The sequence below is a fragment of the Eschrichtius robustus genome, chromosome 11 (genome assembly GCF_028021215.1).
Source record: "Eschrichtius robustus isolate mEscRob2 chromosome 11, mEscRob2.pri, whole genome shotgun sequence".
In the NCBI taxonomy this organism is placed as follows: Eukaryota; Metazoa; Chordata; class Mammalia; order Artiodactyla; family Eschrichtiidae; genus Eschrichtius; species Eschrichtius robustus.
Genome location: NC_090834.1, coordinates 61,821,563 through 61,840,738, shown reverse-complemented (window position 1 = coordinate 61,840,738; position 19,176 = coordinate 61,821,563). Strand labels below are relative to the sequence as shown.

Below are 19,176 nucleotides of genomic sequence, written 5' to 3'. Positions count from 1 at the left end.
GTAACACTTAGAAAAGCTGGATAAAAAGTAAAACAAACAGTTTATGTTATATAACAGACACACGCAGACTTGAGATTTTAGGAAAGAAAAAAATCTCCAGGGTCAAAAAATGAAATGAAAAATCAGGAACTCTCACAGTGAGCTGATATTGGGATGCTCTGGGAAGGTTTTTTGGTCTGGGCAATCAAAGGGCTTGCTTTTCATAGCTATGGCGGGGATGGGAGATGAGGCTCTGGGCCTCGGAGAAACCAAGAGCTGGAACTCAAATTCCCCTGCATAAAGCTGAGAATTTAGAGAAGTCATAAGTCAGTTTAAAAGAAAAAAAAATTGTCTGAAAAGTAGAGAGACAACAGGAAGCTACGGGTAAAAAAGAAAGTTTCCCGAAGAATTTGAAACCTTGGCCTGTGTGAAGTTTGAATTTATTCTACTTATGTGGAGTTTATACTATCTGTGTAGTCTTAGAATCCCAGCAGAAAAATTAAATTAAAACATAGTTCCAGGGACTTCCCTGGTGGCACAGTGGTTAAAAATGTGCCTGCCAATGCAGGGGACACAGGTTCAATCCCTGGTCTGGGAAGATCCCACATGCAGCAGAGCAACTAAGCCCGCGAGCCACAACTACTGAGCCCACGTGCTGCAACTACTGAAGGCCGCGCACCTAGAGTCCATACTCCACAACAAGAGAAGCCACTGCAATGAGAAGCCCATGCACCACAACCAAGAGTAGTTCCCGCTCGCCGCAACTAGAGAAAGCCTGAGCGTAGCAACGAAGACCCAACTCAGCCAAAAAACCCCATAGTTCCAGGCTGATAATGATCTTCAGTGATTAGTAGAAACAAAGACAATCCTCCCTCTCTCCCTATGGAGTACTAATTATCTCATTTAATTCTTACAACTATCCTGTGAAATAGATAATATTATCTCAATTTATAAAATAAATTTAAATTTAGGGAGGTTAAGCAACTTGTCCAAAGTCATCTAGCTATTATCTGAAAGAGCTGAGATTTGAACTTGATTGTTGTTCATTCAGTTGAAACACATTTATCAATATATCATACTGCCTAATCTTCTTTGTGCAAATCAATAGATAAATGCAACTGTTTCTTCTCAGGTTTAACAACTCAGTAAGAATGAATGCAGCCAGAATCACAGGAAACCTGAAGGATTCCCCTGGGCTCTGTCTGCCAAAGCAGCTCAGTCTCCTCTGGCAAAGGAACTTAGATTGCTGGATACTCTGAACCAGGAAGAGAAAAAGCAACGGGCTCCCTGAGCTAGTGGGGCATAGGATACTGCCCATGGATCCTGGTTAGTAAAATTAATTGTATTAGAATAAACATATAAACATACAATAGAAGTCCAAAGAGAACATATTTACTATTAGGGTTAAATCAGGACAATAAAGCTGTTGTGATAAACACAAACATATGAAATTGAAAATCAGTGATGACAGCGTAGTCATATCAGGCTCAATCTCCAATATATTTCTGAATGTTATTTGGGTTGCATAGCATTGAGAAAATCCTGATTTACAAGCATAAGTAGCTGCAAATGTTAGCAGTTTTTTTTTTAATAAACACACATTCTTAGAAGCTTAAGCTAACACACTGATCATCTTATGTGTATGCATGCTTTATAAAAATAGTTCTAAATATTTTTCAAAAATCAAATCAAATATTTGAGGATGTTCTGAAGCCACACACCTCCCCCCCCATGCCCCCCAGCCAGTGTTCCTACAGAACAAAATTTGGAACAACCAGACAAAAAGTTCTCTGAGATCCCTCCATTCTCAGTCTAGGAGGCTATTCAGCATACATGGTAAAGAGCAAATTTATAGAAAGGAACCAGTACATTCCACCCCCTGCTCTCTTCCAGGGTGAAACTCTCAACCCCTCCCACCTCTAATCCTGCCACCAAGACCATTACTCTACTTTTTGAGCTCCAATTCCCATTTTTCCCCTTTTTCTACTCTTTACTCCAGCTGTACTGACTGTACCCTGACCATACCTTCTTACCTCCATGTGTTCATTCATACTGTTATCTTCACCTCGGATTTATATTTATTACATTTTTGAAGGCTCATGATACGCTAAACACCATGCTAGACAATTTACATACATTTTCTCACTACCTTCCATTATGATACATCCTACCCATCTTTATTTATTTGTAAATAATAACCATTAAGTACTTACTTTATGCCATATATTATATGATGAGTGCCTTACACTAGCTCATTTAATCCTTGCAGCAGCCCATGAAACAGGGTAATACTATTGCCCTCATTTTATAATGAGAACACCGAGGCTCTGGAAGGTTAAAAAGCTTGGCCAAGGACTTCCCTGGTAATGCAGTGGTTAAGAATCCGCCTGTCAATGCAGGGGACAGGATTGAGCCCTGGTCCGGGAAGATCCCACATGCCCCATAGCAACTAAGTCCATGCGCCACAACTACTGAGCCTGCGCTCTAGAGCCCACAAGCCACAACTACTGAGCCCGCGTGCCTAGAGCCTGTGCTCCGCAACAAGAGAAGCCACCGAATGAGAAGCCTGCGCACCGCAACGAAGAGTAGCGCCCGCTCGCCGCACCTAGAGAAAGCCCGCACGCAGCAACGAAGACCCAACGCAGCCAAAAATCAATCAATCAATAAATTAATTAATTAAAAAAAAAACCTTGCCCAAGGCCAAGTAACGGAGAGAATTCTCCCTGGAAAAGTGCTGCCTGAGCTCAGAGCCGAGATCTTAAAGGATAAGGTGAAGTTGTCAGGGGACAGTGGCATTCTAGACAGAGGGACAACATACACAAAGGCAGTGCAGTAGTAAACAGCACGGTATGCAGTCAGGAAAAAGATCAGCCTTCAGAATCAGCAGACCTGGGTTCAAATACCTATTTTTGTTTGTGGCCTCTTACTGCAACTGTTGTTTCTCATCTGTGCAATGGTGATAATAAACCACACCCTGTACAACTACTTCTAAGATTAAAGTTAAACATGATATGTAAAAGTGCCCAGCGCAGGGCTAGGCCCATGGTAGGTACTCAATAATAAATAAATGTTACCTCCCTTCCTTTCCCCTAGTTGGCAATTCAATAGACCATGATCTTAAGAATGTCATTTTCATCTGCACTAGACCCCAGACATGTCTCCCTTCTACAAGTTCCCAAGCTTTACTAGGGCTTTTGGAGGCGCAGTATACCAAAAGTCATTCACAATGTTATGAGATAACATCCTTAACCACCACTTCTCAAAATGAGAGCCATTCCCACACCACTCACCTGTGTAGGCCATGTTCTTAGGGTTGCCATAAGGAGCCCCAGGCTGCACGGGGCTATAAACAGGGTTCATTGTGGACAACTGAGAATCCTACGGAGACACAAACAAACAAACAAAAAAAACAGCGTTGATTAATGATTGCTCATTCTCCCTGACATCAACTTCCGATCTATAATCTTCAGGTTACACTCATAGAGAAGCAACACGGTATAGTAGAAAAGAGGACTACAAAAAAGGCATTTGTTTGTATTTGGCCCTATGCTAGACACTTTTCCCACTGTACACATGAAGATACTGAGAGGCAAAGAGGTGACACAATTTGCCTAATGTCAACCCCGGCCTTTTGATTCTCAGTTCAGTACTAGTCCCACTATCCCACAGATGCCTCTACCATGAGTGTACTGTGTGGCATTGGCCAAGTCCCGTCCCCTCTCTGGGCTTCAGTGTCCTGATGTAAAATCAATTACTTTAGGCTCTCTGAGGCCCTTTCTAATTCTAAGGATGCTAGCCTAGGAGCTGGGAAAGGATGCAATTCTACTCTTCACCAGGGGAGCCCGAGTACCTGGTGATAAACACACAGACTGCTGGAAGAGCAGCAAGTTTGTCACCCACCTTTTGCACTTACAGAGGACAGGATACTAGTTACTAGCAGTTTTGGGAAAAAATGGGAATTTACCGCCATTGATCATTTTAATGCAAGCAAGGAAACACAGCCAAGATCTCTTTCAAAGCTTATTCAAGGGAAAGAAACTTGGAAATTTGTGTGCAATAAGTATCACCTGCACAAGTGATCTGTTAATTATCTTAACGAAGCACATCCTCCATTCTGATTAATGGAAAATCTGTCATTAAGCTCTATTACCCAGCCAATTTGTCCCACCTTGTTTAGGGAACCAACTCTGACACACAGGCCAACACATGTTTGAAAATGTCTCCAAATATATTATTTACACTTCATAAAAATCAAACAATTCCCTCCTAACTAGGCTCACATGATAGATGGGCAATTTTTTAGGTCATTAACTTCTCCCATAGCACCTCAGGATAGGAAACAAGTCAAATGTTGAAGACAGGCAGCTGGCTTGATGACGATTGCTCTGAGATTAATTACTCTGTCCAGGGTTCTGGAATGAGAGGTGGAAGAAAGATGGGTTCCCAAAGAGAGGAAGGTGGGGCAGTCAAACAGGCAAAAAAGGAAATGACGTTGGTCAAATTCAGAGGATAGAACTTGAAATGTACCCAATGCGCAGCCCTGCCAAATCACCCCAGGGCAAGAGGCTAGATTAAACTACCACCAGTTGACAAACTGAAACTAGAGCAATTTGAGAATAAAAGTTACAGGAGATATACACATTCCAGCACAATTTAAGGAAAAAACACGCAACCAGAGTTGTCCAAGAATACAGCCAAGTACACTCTCTCTAAATATAAGCACTCTCCTGGCAAGGTGCTAAGAAAATTAAGAGAGTTCACAGATGTTAAAATATACTGCAAACTATAAAGTGGCATGCAGATGTAAATGATGACGGTGATTGCCTCGGATCTCTCTTCTACCCGATCGGTTCTCTGCTAAATAAGCCAGAGTAAGGAAGACTGTGCCAAGCAGCACAACGGGCCCTGTAAACATCTGAGCACTCTCCTACGGAGAAGGTACTCTGTGCTGCTGATTGGACAAAGTTAGAAATTGCTTTTCATAACCAAAGAAGCTCATCAGTTTTGAAACTGGTCTCCTGCTGCTCCAAAATGAGGGCCACAGTCTCAGGAGACCATGCCTGAGTAGCACTTCACAACAGCATGGATTCCAGTCTCAACTAATGACTGGCAGAAATGAGATCTGCCAGGGGTTCAGAATTTGGAATAAGAATAAGACAGCCACTTCTGGGGAGTGGCTCACAGGCAGACAGGGTTCCTGGCTTTCACGGGAAGGTCAGCCTTTTACAACAGAATCCACACACTGTTAATAGTTTCAGGGACAGGCTAAAAATGAGTAGGAAGATCACAAGCTCTACAATCAGGCAGATTTAGGTTAAAATCCTAGAACTGCCACATACCGAATGTGGGACCATAGGCAAGTCCACTAACTTTCCTGAGTATCAGTTTCCTCTAGCCTCAAAATGGAAAAGAATAACACATTCTTTGTAGAGTTGTTGTAAGGCTTTTGTGGTTTTTTTTTTAAAGCTAGGTTTACTGAGGCATAATATACATACAGTAAGATTTACTCCTTTTAGGTATACAGTTCTATGAGCCCTGAAAAATGTATATAGTTGTACAAACATCACCACAATTAAGATACAAAGTATCTTCACCACCCCCAAAAGTTCTCTCATCTTTGTGGTCAATACCCTGCCCACAACTCCCAGCTGTGGCAACCACTGATCTGTTTTGTGTTGTTGTTTTGTGTACTCACATATAAACTTTTATTTTAACAGATGAAAAAAGTGAGGCTGAAAAAAGGCAAATGAACAGTCCAAGGTCACAAAGTAAGTAAGGGACAAGGCCAAGACTAGCACCCCAAATGGATCAAAGACCTAAATGAGAGAGCTAAAAACATAAAACTCTTAGAAGAAAGAAGAAAAGATAGCCTAAACCTTTGTGACCTCAGATTTGGCAATGGTAATTATGATATCAAGAGCACAAACAACAAAAGGAAAAAAATAGATAAAATGGACTCATCAAAACTAAAAACTTTTGGGACTTCCCTGGTGGCGCAGTGGTTAAGAATCCACCTGCCAATGCAGGGAACATGGGTTTGAGCCCTGGTCCGGGAAGATCCCACATGCCGTGGTGCAACTAAGCCCGTGCGCCACAACTACTGATCCTGCACTCTAGAGCCCGAGAGCCACAACTACTGAAGCCACGCACCTAGAGCCCATGCTCCGCAACAAGAGAAATGCACCGCAACGAAGATTAGCCCCCGTTCTCCGCAACTAGAGAAAGCCTGCGTGCAGCAACGAAGACCCAACACAGCCAAAAATAAATACATAAATAGATAAATGTATTAAAAAAAACGGCAAGGACAACTAAAAGCTTTCATGTATTAAAGGACACCATCGAGAAAGTGAAAGACAACCCACAGAATGACAGAAGATTTTTGCAGATCATTTACATAAGGGATTTGTATTTAAAATACATAAGGAACTCTTAGCTCAATAATAAAAAGGCCAATAACCCAACTTAAAAAATGGGAAAAGAATCTCAACATACATTTCTTCAAGGAAGTTATATACATGGCCAATAAGCACATGAAAAGATGCAAATTGAAACCACAAGATACCACTTCACATACACTAGGATGGCTATAATCAAAAAGATAATAAAACGTGTTGGCAAGGATGTGGAGAAATCTAGACCCTTATACAAGGCTGGTGGGAATGTAAAACGATATGGCCACTTTGGGAAAACGTCTGACAGTTCCTCAAATAGTTAAACACAGAGTTACCACATGACCCAGCAATGCTGCTTCTAGATATATACCAAAAGAAATGAAAATGTATGAATACAAATGTTCATAGCAGCATTATCCATAATAGTCAAAAGGTGGAAACAATCCAAATGTTCATCTGATGAATGGATAAATGAAATGTGGTATATCCATACAATGGAATATTTGGCAATAAAAAGGAATGAAGTATTGATACATACTACAACATGGATGAACCTTGAAAACATATTAAGTGAAAGAAACCCCTCACAAAAGGCCACATATTCTGTGATTCCATTTTTATGAAATGTCCAGAATAGGCAAATCTACAGAGACAGAAAATAGATTTGTAGTTGTCTAGATTAGTCCATGATATATGAAATTCACATCTCTCTTAAAATAATTATTATAATGCAGTACTCACCCACATCTACTTTCACGCATACCTACTTCCTGAACGTTTCTTCCTGATAACTCCATAAGCAATTCAAACTCACAACGTTTAAAAGTAAACTCAACATTCTTCCCCAAGCCCATTCTTCCATCCAGTATTGGCCGTCTCACAGTTACTGACAATCCATCCACCTGGCACTTTAAGCGAGAAACCCTGAAAGTCATCCTAAATTCCTCCCACTCTTTCACACCCAATCAATCACCAAGTCCTCATAAACTTACCTTTCTCATTGCTACTGCTGTCTGGTTCAAATTTCAATATCTCTTGTCTGAAATATTAAACAGTCCTAAGAGGACTCTTTTCCCCCATTCTAACCAACTCTAATTAATTCTTGATATTCTTTATTAAAGCATAGGTTGGATAAGGGCATTATTCCCCTCAAAAGCCTTGGGAATAAAATCCCTACTTCTTCACACGGTATAGAAGATCCTCTATGCTCTATCTGGCATGGGGCTCAGGAATCTATGTATTTGTGTTTCCAAGGATATTTTGATGCCCAGTTTGAAGACACTGCTTGAGACTTTCTATGTCAAATGCCATTTGTCTTACATAAGCTTGATAGAGGAATTGAGATACAGCAGTGAACGAGACTAATAAAAATTCCTGCTTACATTCCAGTTGGGAGGGGGGAGGAAGACACAAAATTTTTTTAAAAAGTAAAATATACTGTATATCAGATGGCAGTAAATGCTAGAGAAATCCTCTGAAGGTGGATAGGGAGTACCAAGGGGAGGAGGTACAATTTTAAATAAGATGGTTAGAGAAAGTGTTATTGAGTGACATCTAAGCAGAGACCTGAAAAAGCTAAAGGAGCAAGCCATGCAGGTCTCTTGAGGGGAAACCGTCCAAGTAGAGAAAACAGCAAAGGCAAATGCCCTTAAGTGGAACCATGTCTGAGAAATAGCATGAAGGCCAGTTTAGCTGGAGCACACACAGTGAATGAAAGAGAAAAGAGTAGGCAGTGAGATCAGACAGGTGATGAAGGCCAAATCATGTACAGCCTTGTAGGCCAGTATAAGGATGTTGTTTTTTATTCTAAATGAGATTAGGAGTGTTTCAAGCAGAAGAGTGACTTGATTTGACTTCATTTTAAGAAGATTACTTTGACTGTTGAGCTGAGATCAGAGAGCAGGAAGGCAAGAGGAGAATCAGGGAGATGAGTTAGGATGCTATTAAAATGATCCACATGAAAGGTAATGGTGGCTTGAAATAGGGTGGTAGCAGTGGTGGTGGTGGTGGGAAGTAGTCATATTTTGGGTATAATCTGAAGATCAAGCTGATGGGAATTACTAACAGATTGACTATAGAGTATGAGAGGAAGAAAGACATCAAGGATGACTCCAAAGTTAACTTGAGAAACTGGAATAATAAAAATGCCACTTACTGGGATGAGAACTATGAAAGGAGTATGTTTTGGTGTGAAGGACAGAAATTTGGATTTGGACTTAAATTTGAGATGCCTAAGAATTCTGCTTAAAACAATGGTTGGTATACAATGAGCATTCTGTAAAGGTAAACAACCATTACTATTATAAATATTACCTCTACTACCAGCAGCTACTATTTATTGAAGATCTACCAGGTGACAAGTACTGTGCTAGCGACTTACCTTATTAGTCCCTATAAGTCTTATAAGATCACAATGATCTTGCAAAATAGGTATTATTTTCACTGTACTATAGGTGGATAAACTTAAGTCCAGAGAAATGAAGCAACTTGCCCAAAGTCTCATAACTAAGAATTGAGAGAATAACCAGTTCTGATTCCAATGCCCAAGCTACTTCCACTGTGCTAGATGAGTTTGAGTTTCCCAGTCTCCCTGGTCTCCCAACCCAGCACTGGTTTCTCCTCTGGAATAGCAGGCCCCTCCCTAACCCTCCTTTAACTCGGGGCCCCTTGTACTCTGTTTGGACCCTGATAGATCCCACCATGGAGGCAGTTCAAATCTACCTACTGGGTCCCTGCTGGACACACACAGGCAGTTATGAGAGAATAAAAGCACTGTCTGCCTGACTTCTATTCCTGCCAGCTGCCTAGGATCTTAGCTGTCATATGCTCCCGATCCAACCTGATTTTACTTCTTAAGTAAGACAAGTAAGATAAGTGCCTGCTGTGCAAGTCCCGTCTAGCTCCCTCTCCAGAGCCAAGTATGGAATTTCCCCTGTTCCCTGGGGTTGAACCACAGTAAGTCTACATTACTTGTGTCAGCAAACACAACTCTGCAGTAGCTTCCCATCTTATTCAGAATAAAATCCAAAGTCCTTATAAAGGTCTACAGGACCTTATATGATCTGGTCTCACATGCCCACCTCTCTAGTTGCAACTCCTACCACTATCCCTTGCTTTCTCCACTCCACTCACAATGACCTCCTTGTTCCCTGAACACACATGTATGCTTATGCCTCAGGGTCTTTGCACTTGAGCTTTCCCACACCTAAAATGCCCTTCCCCCAGATATTCAAATGGCATACTCCCTCACTTCATTCAGGTCTCTGCACAAATTTCACCTTGCCAGAAATTACTTCCTTAACCAACCTATCTAAAAATAACTCCTACTGTTATTCTCTGTCCCCAATTCCTGCTTTACTTTTCCTATTGACACCAATCACTAACTGATGTATTTTCTTGCATATTTGTTTATTCTTTCCCCCATTAGAGTTATAAGTTCCATGAGAACAAGGATTCTGTTTATTTTGTCTCGTATCCCCAATACCCAGAATATTACCAGCATATAATGGGCACTAAATGCATAGTTGAATAAATAACAAACCATCCCTCATGCTACTCCAAAAAACAACTCTGGAAAAAGTTTCAAGGTGCTTGGCACTTCTTGGCATATCTCAGTCAACTACTTGGCTTCACATCTCTACAGCTTTTACTTCCAATATTCAGAGAAGCCTCTACCGATAGCTCATCTTGGGCAGAACAAGCAATGGTGAGCCAGGTGGTGGCATGATGACTGAGGAAAACAGAGGTGCTAAAGACCTCCCTCCTAGTGGAGCTGGCTTTCATTCCCAGACCGTTTTGCAAATAGCCTGCTGCTGCCCTCAAAACCTCCTGAACTATTTCTTTCAAATCAACAGCAAAATCTATGAGCACAAAATGAGAAGAAAAAAGTTCCAGGGTTGAAGGATGAACACTTGGAAGTACCATATGCACAACAGGTTGCAGTGTTTAAAATTAGTGTTGTAGTGTACAAACTACTTAAAAATTTTTAAAGAACTTTACCATTTACAAAGCTTATACAGATGGTCCCCAAATCAGGATGGTTCGCTTAAGATTTCTCAACTTTACAATGGTATCAAAGCAATACGCATTCAGTAGGAACATACTTTGAATTCTGAATTTTGTTCTTTTCCTGAGCTAGTGGTATGCAGCACAAAACTCTCTTGTGATGCTGGGCAGCAGCAGCAGCAGTGAGCTGCAGCTCCAAGTCAGCCATGTGATCGAGGGTAACGAACGAACCGATTTACACTTGCAACCATTCTGTAAAAATATAACCATCCTGTTTTTCACTTAAAATATAGTATTCAATAAATTACATGAGATAGTCAACGTTACAAACTAGACTTTGTGTTAGACGATTTTGCCCAACTGTAGGCTGCTGTGTTCTGAGCATGTTTAAAGTAGGCTAGGCTAAACCATGATGTTTGGTAGGTTAGGTGTATTAAATGCATTTTCAATTCACAATGGGTTTATTGGGATGTAACCCCACTGTAAGTTGAGGAAGATCTGTAGTTTACAATGAGATTTTAGCCACTATTTCACCTGATCCTTTGAAGTAAAGCAACACAAGGATTATTAATTTCATCAGACAAAGAAATTAAAGTTTAAAGTTTTAATGCATATGAGGATGGACACTGTAGGGAAAAGATATAGATAGTGTCTGCCCAAAGGAGGTTATGGTCTAGCTAGGGAATTTTAAAAGTTAATAAAAATAAAGATGCCATAAGTAACACAAGGAGGTGGAACTTCTGGAATACCTAAACTGCTTAGCAAACTCTTCCCTAAAAGCAACAATAAAACTGAACAAGATTGTCAAAAATAACCATTTCGGGCCTCTGAAAATTAACCAAAGGCATACATCAAGTTGAGAAATGTTTATTCAAGAAGAATTACTGAACCATATTAAGAACAGTGAGAATCTGTGGCATTTTAGCCTGAAGCTGCTCCTACCCCACAACTCCCAGCTCTCTGGGGGTAATTCCATCAGGCCAGGCCAAGAGGATGACTCTTGCCAGAGTGGGCTGATTTAATTTGAAGCTGAGTGTAGAAAATTTGCTCTGGATACTGCCCAGAGTCATTGTCAAAAACAATAGAGGGACAATCTGGGGAACAATAGTAAGCTATCCAGGAAGGCCACTACTACAGCTGGCCTAAGGTCATAATGCTAGTTAGGGCAGGCAACAGGCCTGCAGATAAGCCAGAAATTTTAAAGGGAGTGCTGGGGAACAAAAGATAAGACCCACTATGGGATCCCTGGTGATCTATAAGGTTTCATACCTGCTAAAGAGAAACTGGAGAGGTCCTAGCTATCTACTGATCCTATGTGAATGCAAGGTCTTGAACACACTGAAAGTAAAGGTTGGAGCAGAACTGCAAATTGCCTGGACTTTGAATGCATTCCCTGATCAACAAACAAATCCATCAACAAAGGGTAGAAGATTTCCTGGCCTAGGACTGAAGCCAGTCATTGTTGATCACTAATCTATGCTGACCCAGGGGTGACCTTTAAGAAGCCAAGTTTAAAAATTAAAACAATAATTTAAAAAATATGACCAGAATAAACTTGCATGTTAAATAAATAATTAAATAAATATGCATGGTTAAAAAGAGAGACATCAGCAGTCACACACTACAAAGGAGACAGATACTACAGAATTGTCTGAACAAGTCACTGAATAAACCAAAAAAAAAAAAAAAAACACAAAAAACCCCCAGCAACAACCCTCCCATCCGCTAGTGGTGGAAGAATCTGAATCAAGAGTTGCTATATTATCTAAAACATAGTTTTTCAACAAAAAAAATCATAAAACATGCAAAGAAAGAGGGAAGTGTGACCCATTTACCGGGGCGGGGGGGGGGGGAAGAAAGGAGACTACATATAGATATTGTCTCTATGGGGGCCCAGATGTTGGAATCAGCAGATAAATATTTCAAAGCAGCTATTATAAGTACTTTAAAGAACTAAAGGAAGCCATATTTAAAGAATTAAATGAAAGTATGATGATAATTACTCATCAAATAGAGAATGTCAATAAATAGAAATTATAAAAAGAACCAAATGGAAATTGTTTGTTTTGTTTTGTTTTTTCACTTTTGGCCATGCTGCATGGCATGTTGGAACTTAGTTCCCTGACTAGGGATCGAACCCATGCCCCCTGTAGTGGAAGTGCAGAGTCTTAAATGCTGGACCACCAGGGAAGTCCCTGGAAGTTGTATTCTGAAATGAAACATTCAAGAGGACTCAAAAACAAATCTGAGCTGGCAGAACAAAGAATCATCAAACTCAAAGAGAGATCAACATAGATAATGCAATCTAAAAAACAAAATGAAAAATGAAGTCAGAGACCTGTGGGAAACTCTGGAGCAAACCAACATACAAGTAATGGGAGTTCTAGCAAGAAGAAAGAAAGGAGTAGAAAAAATATCTGAAGATATAGTCATCAAAAGCTTCCCAAATTTGATTTTAAAAACAAACAAACAAACATTAAACTACACCCAAGACAGACAGTGAACTCCAAGTGGGCTAAACACAAAAAGAGCCACACCTGTACACATCATTAACTGTTGAAAGCCAAAGAGAAAATTTTGAAAGTGGCAAGAGAAAAAAACTTATCAGATAAAAGGGATCAACAATAAGATTAACAGCTCAATTCTCATTAGAAACAATGGAGGCCAGCAGCAGTGGAAATAATAAATGTGCTGAAAGAAAGAAAAAAAAGTACCAACCATGATTTCTGACCCCAGTAAAACTATCATTCAAAATTAAAGGTAAGGGACTTCCCTGGTGGCACAGTGGTTAAGAATCTGCCTGCCAGTGCAGGGGACACGGGTTCAAGCCCTGGTCCGGGAAGATCCCACATGCCACGGAGCAACTAAGCCCGTGAGCCACAACTATTGAGCCTGTGCTCTAGAGCCCACAAGTCACAACTACTGAGCCCACATGCCACAACTACTGAAGCCTGCATGCCTAGAGCCTGTGCTCTGCAACGAGAAGCCACCGCAATGAGAAGCCCACGCACCACAACGAAGAGTAGCCCCCACTCTCCTCAACTAGAGAAAGCCCGTGGGGAGCCATGAAAACTCAATGCAGCCAAAAATTAAAATAAATAAATAAATTAATTTTTTTAAAAATCCAAAATTAAAGGCATAAAGACATTCTCAAATAGATAACAACTGAGATGATTCATTGCTAGCAACCTGCCTTTCAAAAACCCTAAAGACATACTAAAGCCTTCTGGCTGAAAGGAAATGGCACTACAGAGCAATTCAAATCCACATGAAAAGATAAAGAGCACCAGTAAAGGCGACTACATAGGTAAATATAAAGATAGTAAAAATATTTTTCTCTTAATACACTTAAAAGACAGTTATATACAATAACTTTAAAACTATATTGTTGGGTATATGAACATATAAAGATTTAATTTACAGAAAAACAAGGGCACAAAGTAAAAGACAGGGAAAATGGAGCTACACCTGAAAAAAGTTTCTAAATTTTATTCAAATTAAGTTAGTTTATATTTGAAGTAGATTGTATATGAAGTAGATTATAATCAATATGTAACTTGTAAAAAATGAAGATATATATTTAATCCCCAAAGCAACCACTAAGAAAACAACTTTTAAAATTTAACAAAAATATCAATGATATCAACAATAAAAAGGAACAAACCACTGATAAATATCACAGCATGAATTAACCTTGAAAACATTGGGCTAAGTTTAAGAAGCCAGAGCAAAAGACAACACATTGTGTGATTCCATTTATACAAAATGTTCAGAAAGGGCAAATCTATAGAAGCAGATAGATAAGAAGCAAGAAGAACTACAATCCTGCAGCCTCTGGAATGAAAACCACATTCACAGACAGCAAAATGAAAAGGCAGAGGACTATGTACCACATGAAGGAACAAGATAAAACCCCAGAAAAACAATTAAATGAAGTGGAGATGGGCAATCTTCCAGAAAAAGAATCCAGAATAATGACAGTGAGATGATCCAAGACCTCGGAAAAAGAATGGAGGCAAAGATTGAGACGATACAAGAAATGTTTAACAAAGACCTAGAAGAATTAAAGAACAAACAAACAGAGATGAACAATACAATAACTGAAAAGAAAAATATACTAGAAGGAATCAATAGCAGAATAACTGAGGCAGAAGAATTGATAAGTGACCTGAAAGACAGAACGGTGGAATTAACTGCCACAGAAAAGAATAAGGAAAAAAGAATGAAAAGAAATGAAGACAGCCTAAGAGACCTCTGGGACAACATTAAACGCAACAACATTCGCATTATAGGGGTCCCTGAAGGAGAAGAGAGAGAGAAAGAACCCAAGAAAATATTTGAAGAGATTATAGTCGAAAACTTCCCTAACATGGGAAAGGAAATGGGCACCCAAGTCCAAGAAGCGCAGAGAGTCCCAGGCAGGATAAACCCAAGGAGAAACACACCGAGACACACAGTAATCAAACTGGCAAAAATTAAAGACAAAGAAAATTTATTGAAAGCAGCAAGGGAAAAACGACAAATAACATACAAGGGAACTCCCATAAGGTTAACAGCTGATTTTTCAGCAGAAACTCTACAAGCCAGAAGGGAGTGGCACAATATATTTAAAGTGATGAAAGGGAAGAAACTACAACCAAGATTACTCTACCCAGCAAGGATCTCATTCAGATTCATGGAGAAATCAAAAGCTTTACAGACAAGCAAAAGCTAAGAGAATTCAGCACCACCAAACCAGCTCTATAGAAAATGCTAAAGGAACTTCTCTAAGTGGGAAACACAAGAGAAGAAAAGGACCTACAAAAACAAACCCATAACAATTAAGAAAATGGTAATAGGAACATACATATCGATAATTACCTGAAACGTGAATGGATTAAATGCTCCAACCAAAAGACACAGGCTCACTGAATGGATACAAAAACAAGACCCATATATATGCTGTCTACAAGAGACCTACTTCAGACCTAGGGACACATACAGACTGAAAGTGAGGGGATGAAAAAAGATATTCCACGCAAATGGAAATCAAAAGAAAGGTGGAGTAGCAATACTCATATCAGATAAAATAAACTTTAAAATAAAGAATGTTACAAGAGACAAGGAAGGACACTACATAATGATCAAGGGATCAATCCAAGAAGAAGATATAACAATTATAAATATATATGCACCCAATATAGGAGCACTTCAATACATAAGGAAACTGCTAACAGGTATAAAAGAGGAAATCGACAGTAACACAATAATAGTGGGGGACTTCAACACCTCACTTACACCAACGGACAGATCATCCAGACAGAAAACTAATAACGAAACACAAGCTTTAAATGCCACAACAGACCAGATAGATTTAATTGATATTTATAGGACATTCCATCCCAAAACAGCAGATTACACTTTCTTCTCAAGTGCACATGGAACATTCTCCAGGACAGATCACATCTTGGGTCACAAATCAAGCCTCGGGAAACTGAAGAAAACTGAAATCATATCAAGAATCTTTTCCGACCACAATGCTATGAGATTAGAAATCAACTACAGGGAAAACAACACATGGAGGCTAAACAATATGTTACTAAATAACCAAGAGATCACTGAAGAAATCAAAGAGGAAATCAAAAAATGCCTAGAGACAAATGACAATGAAAACACAACGATCCAAAACCTACGGAATACAGCAAAAGCAGTTTTAAGAGGGAAGTTTATAGCAATACAATCCTACCTCAAGAAACAAGAAAAATCTCAAATAAACAATCTAACCTTACACCTAAAGAAACTAGAGAAAGAAGAACAAACAAAACCCAAAGTTAGCAGAAGGAAAGAAATCATAAAGATCAGAGCAGAAATAAATGAAATAGAAACAAAGAAAACAATAGCAAAGATTAATAAAACTAAAAGCTTGTTCTTTGAGAAGATCAAAAAATTGATAAACCATTAGCCAGACTCATCAAGAAAAAGAGGGAGAGGACTCAAATCAATAAAATCAGAAATGAAAAAGGAGAAGTTACAACAGACACTGCAGAAATACAGAGCATCCTAAGAGACTACTACAGCAACTTTATGCCAATAAAATGGACAACCTGGAAGAAATGGACAAATTTTTAGAAAGGTATAACCTTCCAAGACTGAACCAGGAAGAAACAGAAAATATGAACAGACCAATCACAAGTAATGAAATTGAAACTGTGATTAAAAATCTTCCAACAAACAAAAGTCCAGGACCAGATGGCTTCACAGGTGAATTCTATCAAACATTTAGAGAAGAGCTAACACCCATCCTTCCCAAACTCTTCCAAAAAATTGCAGAGGAAGGAACACTCCCAAACTTATTCTACAAGGCCACCATCACCCTGATACCAAAACCAGACAGAGATACTACAAAAAAAGAAAATTACAGACCAAAATCACTGATGAATATAGATGCAAAAATCCTCAACAAAATACTAGCAAACAGAATCCAACAACACATTAAAAGGATCATACACCATGATCAAGTGGGATTTATCCCAGGGATGAAAGGATTCTTCAATATATGCAAATCAATCAATGTGATACAGCATATTAACAAATTGAAGAATAAAAACCATATGATCATCTCAATAGATGCAGAAATGGTGAAAAACTGAAAGCATTTCCTCTAAGATCAAGAACAAGACAAGGATGTCCACTCTCGCCACTATTATTCAACATAGTTTTGGAAGTCCTAGCCAAGGCAATCAGAGAAAAAAAAGAAATAAAAGGAATACAAATTGGAAAAGAAAAAGTAAAACTGTCACTGTTTGCAGATGACATACTACTATACATAGAGAATCCTAAAGACGCCACCAGAAAACTACTAGAGCTAATCAATGAATCTGGTAAAGTTGCAGCATACAAAATGAATGCACAGAAATCTCTTGTATTCCTGTACACTAACAATGAAAGATCAGAAACAGAAATTAAGGAAACAATCCCATTCACCATTGCAACAAAAAGAATAAAATACCTAGGAATAAACCTACCTAAGGAGGTAAAAGACCTGTACTCAGAAAACTATAAGACATTGTTGAAAGAAATCAAAGATGATACAAACAGATGGAGAGATATACCATGTTCTTGAATTGGAAGAATCAATATTGTGAAAATGACTATACTACCCAATGCAATCTACAGATTCAATGCAATCCCTATCACATTATCAGTGGCATTTTTTACAGAACTAGAACAAAAAATCTTAAAATTTGTATGGAGACACAAAAGACCCCAAAGAGCCAAAGCAGTCTTGAGGGAAAAAAATGGAGCTGGAGGATCAGACTCCCTGACTTCAGATTATACTACAAAGCTACAGTAATCAAGACAATATGGTACTGGCATAGAAACAGAAATATAGATCAATGGAAGAGGATAGAAAGCCCAGAGATAAACCCATGCACCTATGTCAACTAATCTATGACAAGGGAGGCAAGGATATATAATGGAGAAAAGACAGTCTCTTCAATAAGTGATGCTGGGAAAACTGGACAGCTACATGTAAAAGAATGAAATTAGAACACTCCCTAACACCATATACAAAAATAAACTTAAAATGGATTAAAGACCTAAATGTAAGACCAGACACTATAAAACTCTTAGAGGAAAACATAGGCAGAATACTCTTTGACATAAATCACAGCAAGATCCTTTTTGACCCACCTCCTAGAGTAATGGAAATAAAAACAAAAATAAACAAATGGGGCCTAATGAAACTTAAAAACTGTTGCACAGCAAAGGAAACTATAAGCAAAACGAAAAGATAACCCTCAGAATGGGAGAAAATATTTGCAAATGAATCAACGGACAAAAGATTAATCTCCAAAATATATGAACTCATGCAGCTCAATATTAGAAAAACAAACAACCCAATCAAAAAATGGGCAGAAGACCTAAATAGACATCTCTCCAAAGAAGACATACAGATGGCCAAGAGGCACATGAAAAGCTGCTCAACATCACTAATCATTAGAGAAATGCAAATCAAAACTGCAATGAGGTAGTTCATTCACCTCACACCAGTTAGAATGGGCATCATCAGAAAATCTACAAACAACAAATGCTGGAGAGGGTGTGGAGAAAAGGGAACCCTCTTGAACTGTTGGTGGGAATGTAAATTGATACAGCCACTAAGAAGAACAGTATGGAGGTTCCTTAAAGAACTAAAAATAGAATTATCATATGACCCAGCAATCCCACTACTGGACATATATCCAGAGAAAACCATAATTCAAAAAGTGCTGCATGTTCATTGCAGCACTATTTGTACAACAGCCAGGTCATGGAAGCAACCTAAATGCCCATCGACAGAGGAATGGATAAAGAAGATGTGGTACATACATACAATGAAATACTACTCAGCCATACAAAGGAACAAAATTGGGTCATTTGTAGAGACGTAGATGGACCTAGAGACTTTCATACAGAGTGAAGTAAGTCAGAAAGAGAAAAACAAATATTGTATATTAACGCATATATATGGAATCTAGAAAAATAGTACAGATGAACCAGTTTGCAAGACAGAAATAGAAACACAGATGTAGAGAACAAACATATGGACACCAAGGGGGGAAAGTTGGGGGGCGGGATGAATTGGGAGATTGGGATTGACATGTATACACTAATATGTATAAAACAGATAACTAATAAGAACCTACTGTATAAAAACTAAATAAATAAAATAAATAAAGGCAAAAAAAAGAAAAGAAAAAGGAGCAGATAGATATTTGGTTACCTGGGACCTGGAGAGGGAATGGGGATTGACATCACATGAGAGCAAGAGATCTCT

The 19,176-nt window shown here is 39.0% G+C and overlaps 1 protein-coding gene across 2 annotated transcripts in view; it reads right to left on the bottom strand.

Annotated features, from left to right (window-relative positions):
- Positions 1-19,176, bottom strand: part of FAM168A (family with sequence similarity 168 member A) — a 212,312-nt gene that overhangs the window by 62,252 nt on the left and 130,884 nt on the right. For both annotated transcript variants that reach the window (XM_068554505.1, XM_068554506.1), the window contains exon 2: positions 3,270-3,357. In XM_068554505.1, the coding sequence (XP_068410606.1) occupies positions 3,270-3,339 (70 nt within the window). In that variant the 5' untranslated portion in view covers positions 3,340-3,357. The remainder of the gene's footprint in view (positions 1-3,269; positions 3,358-19,176) is intronic.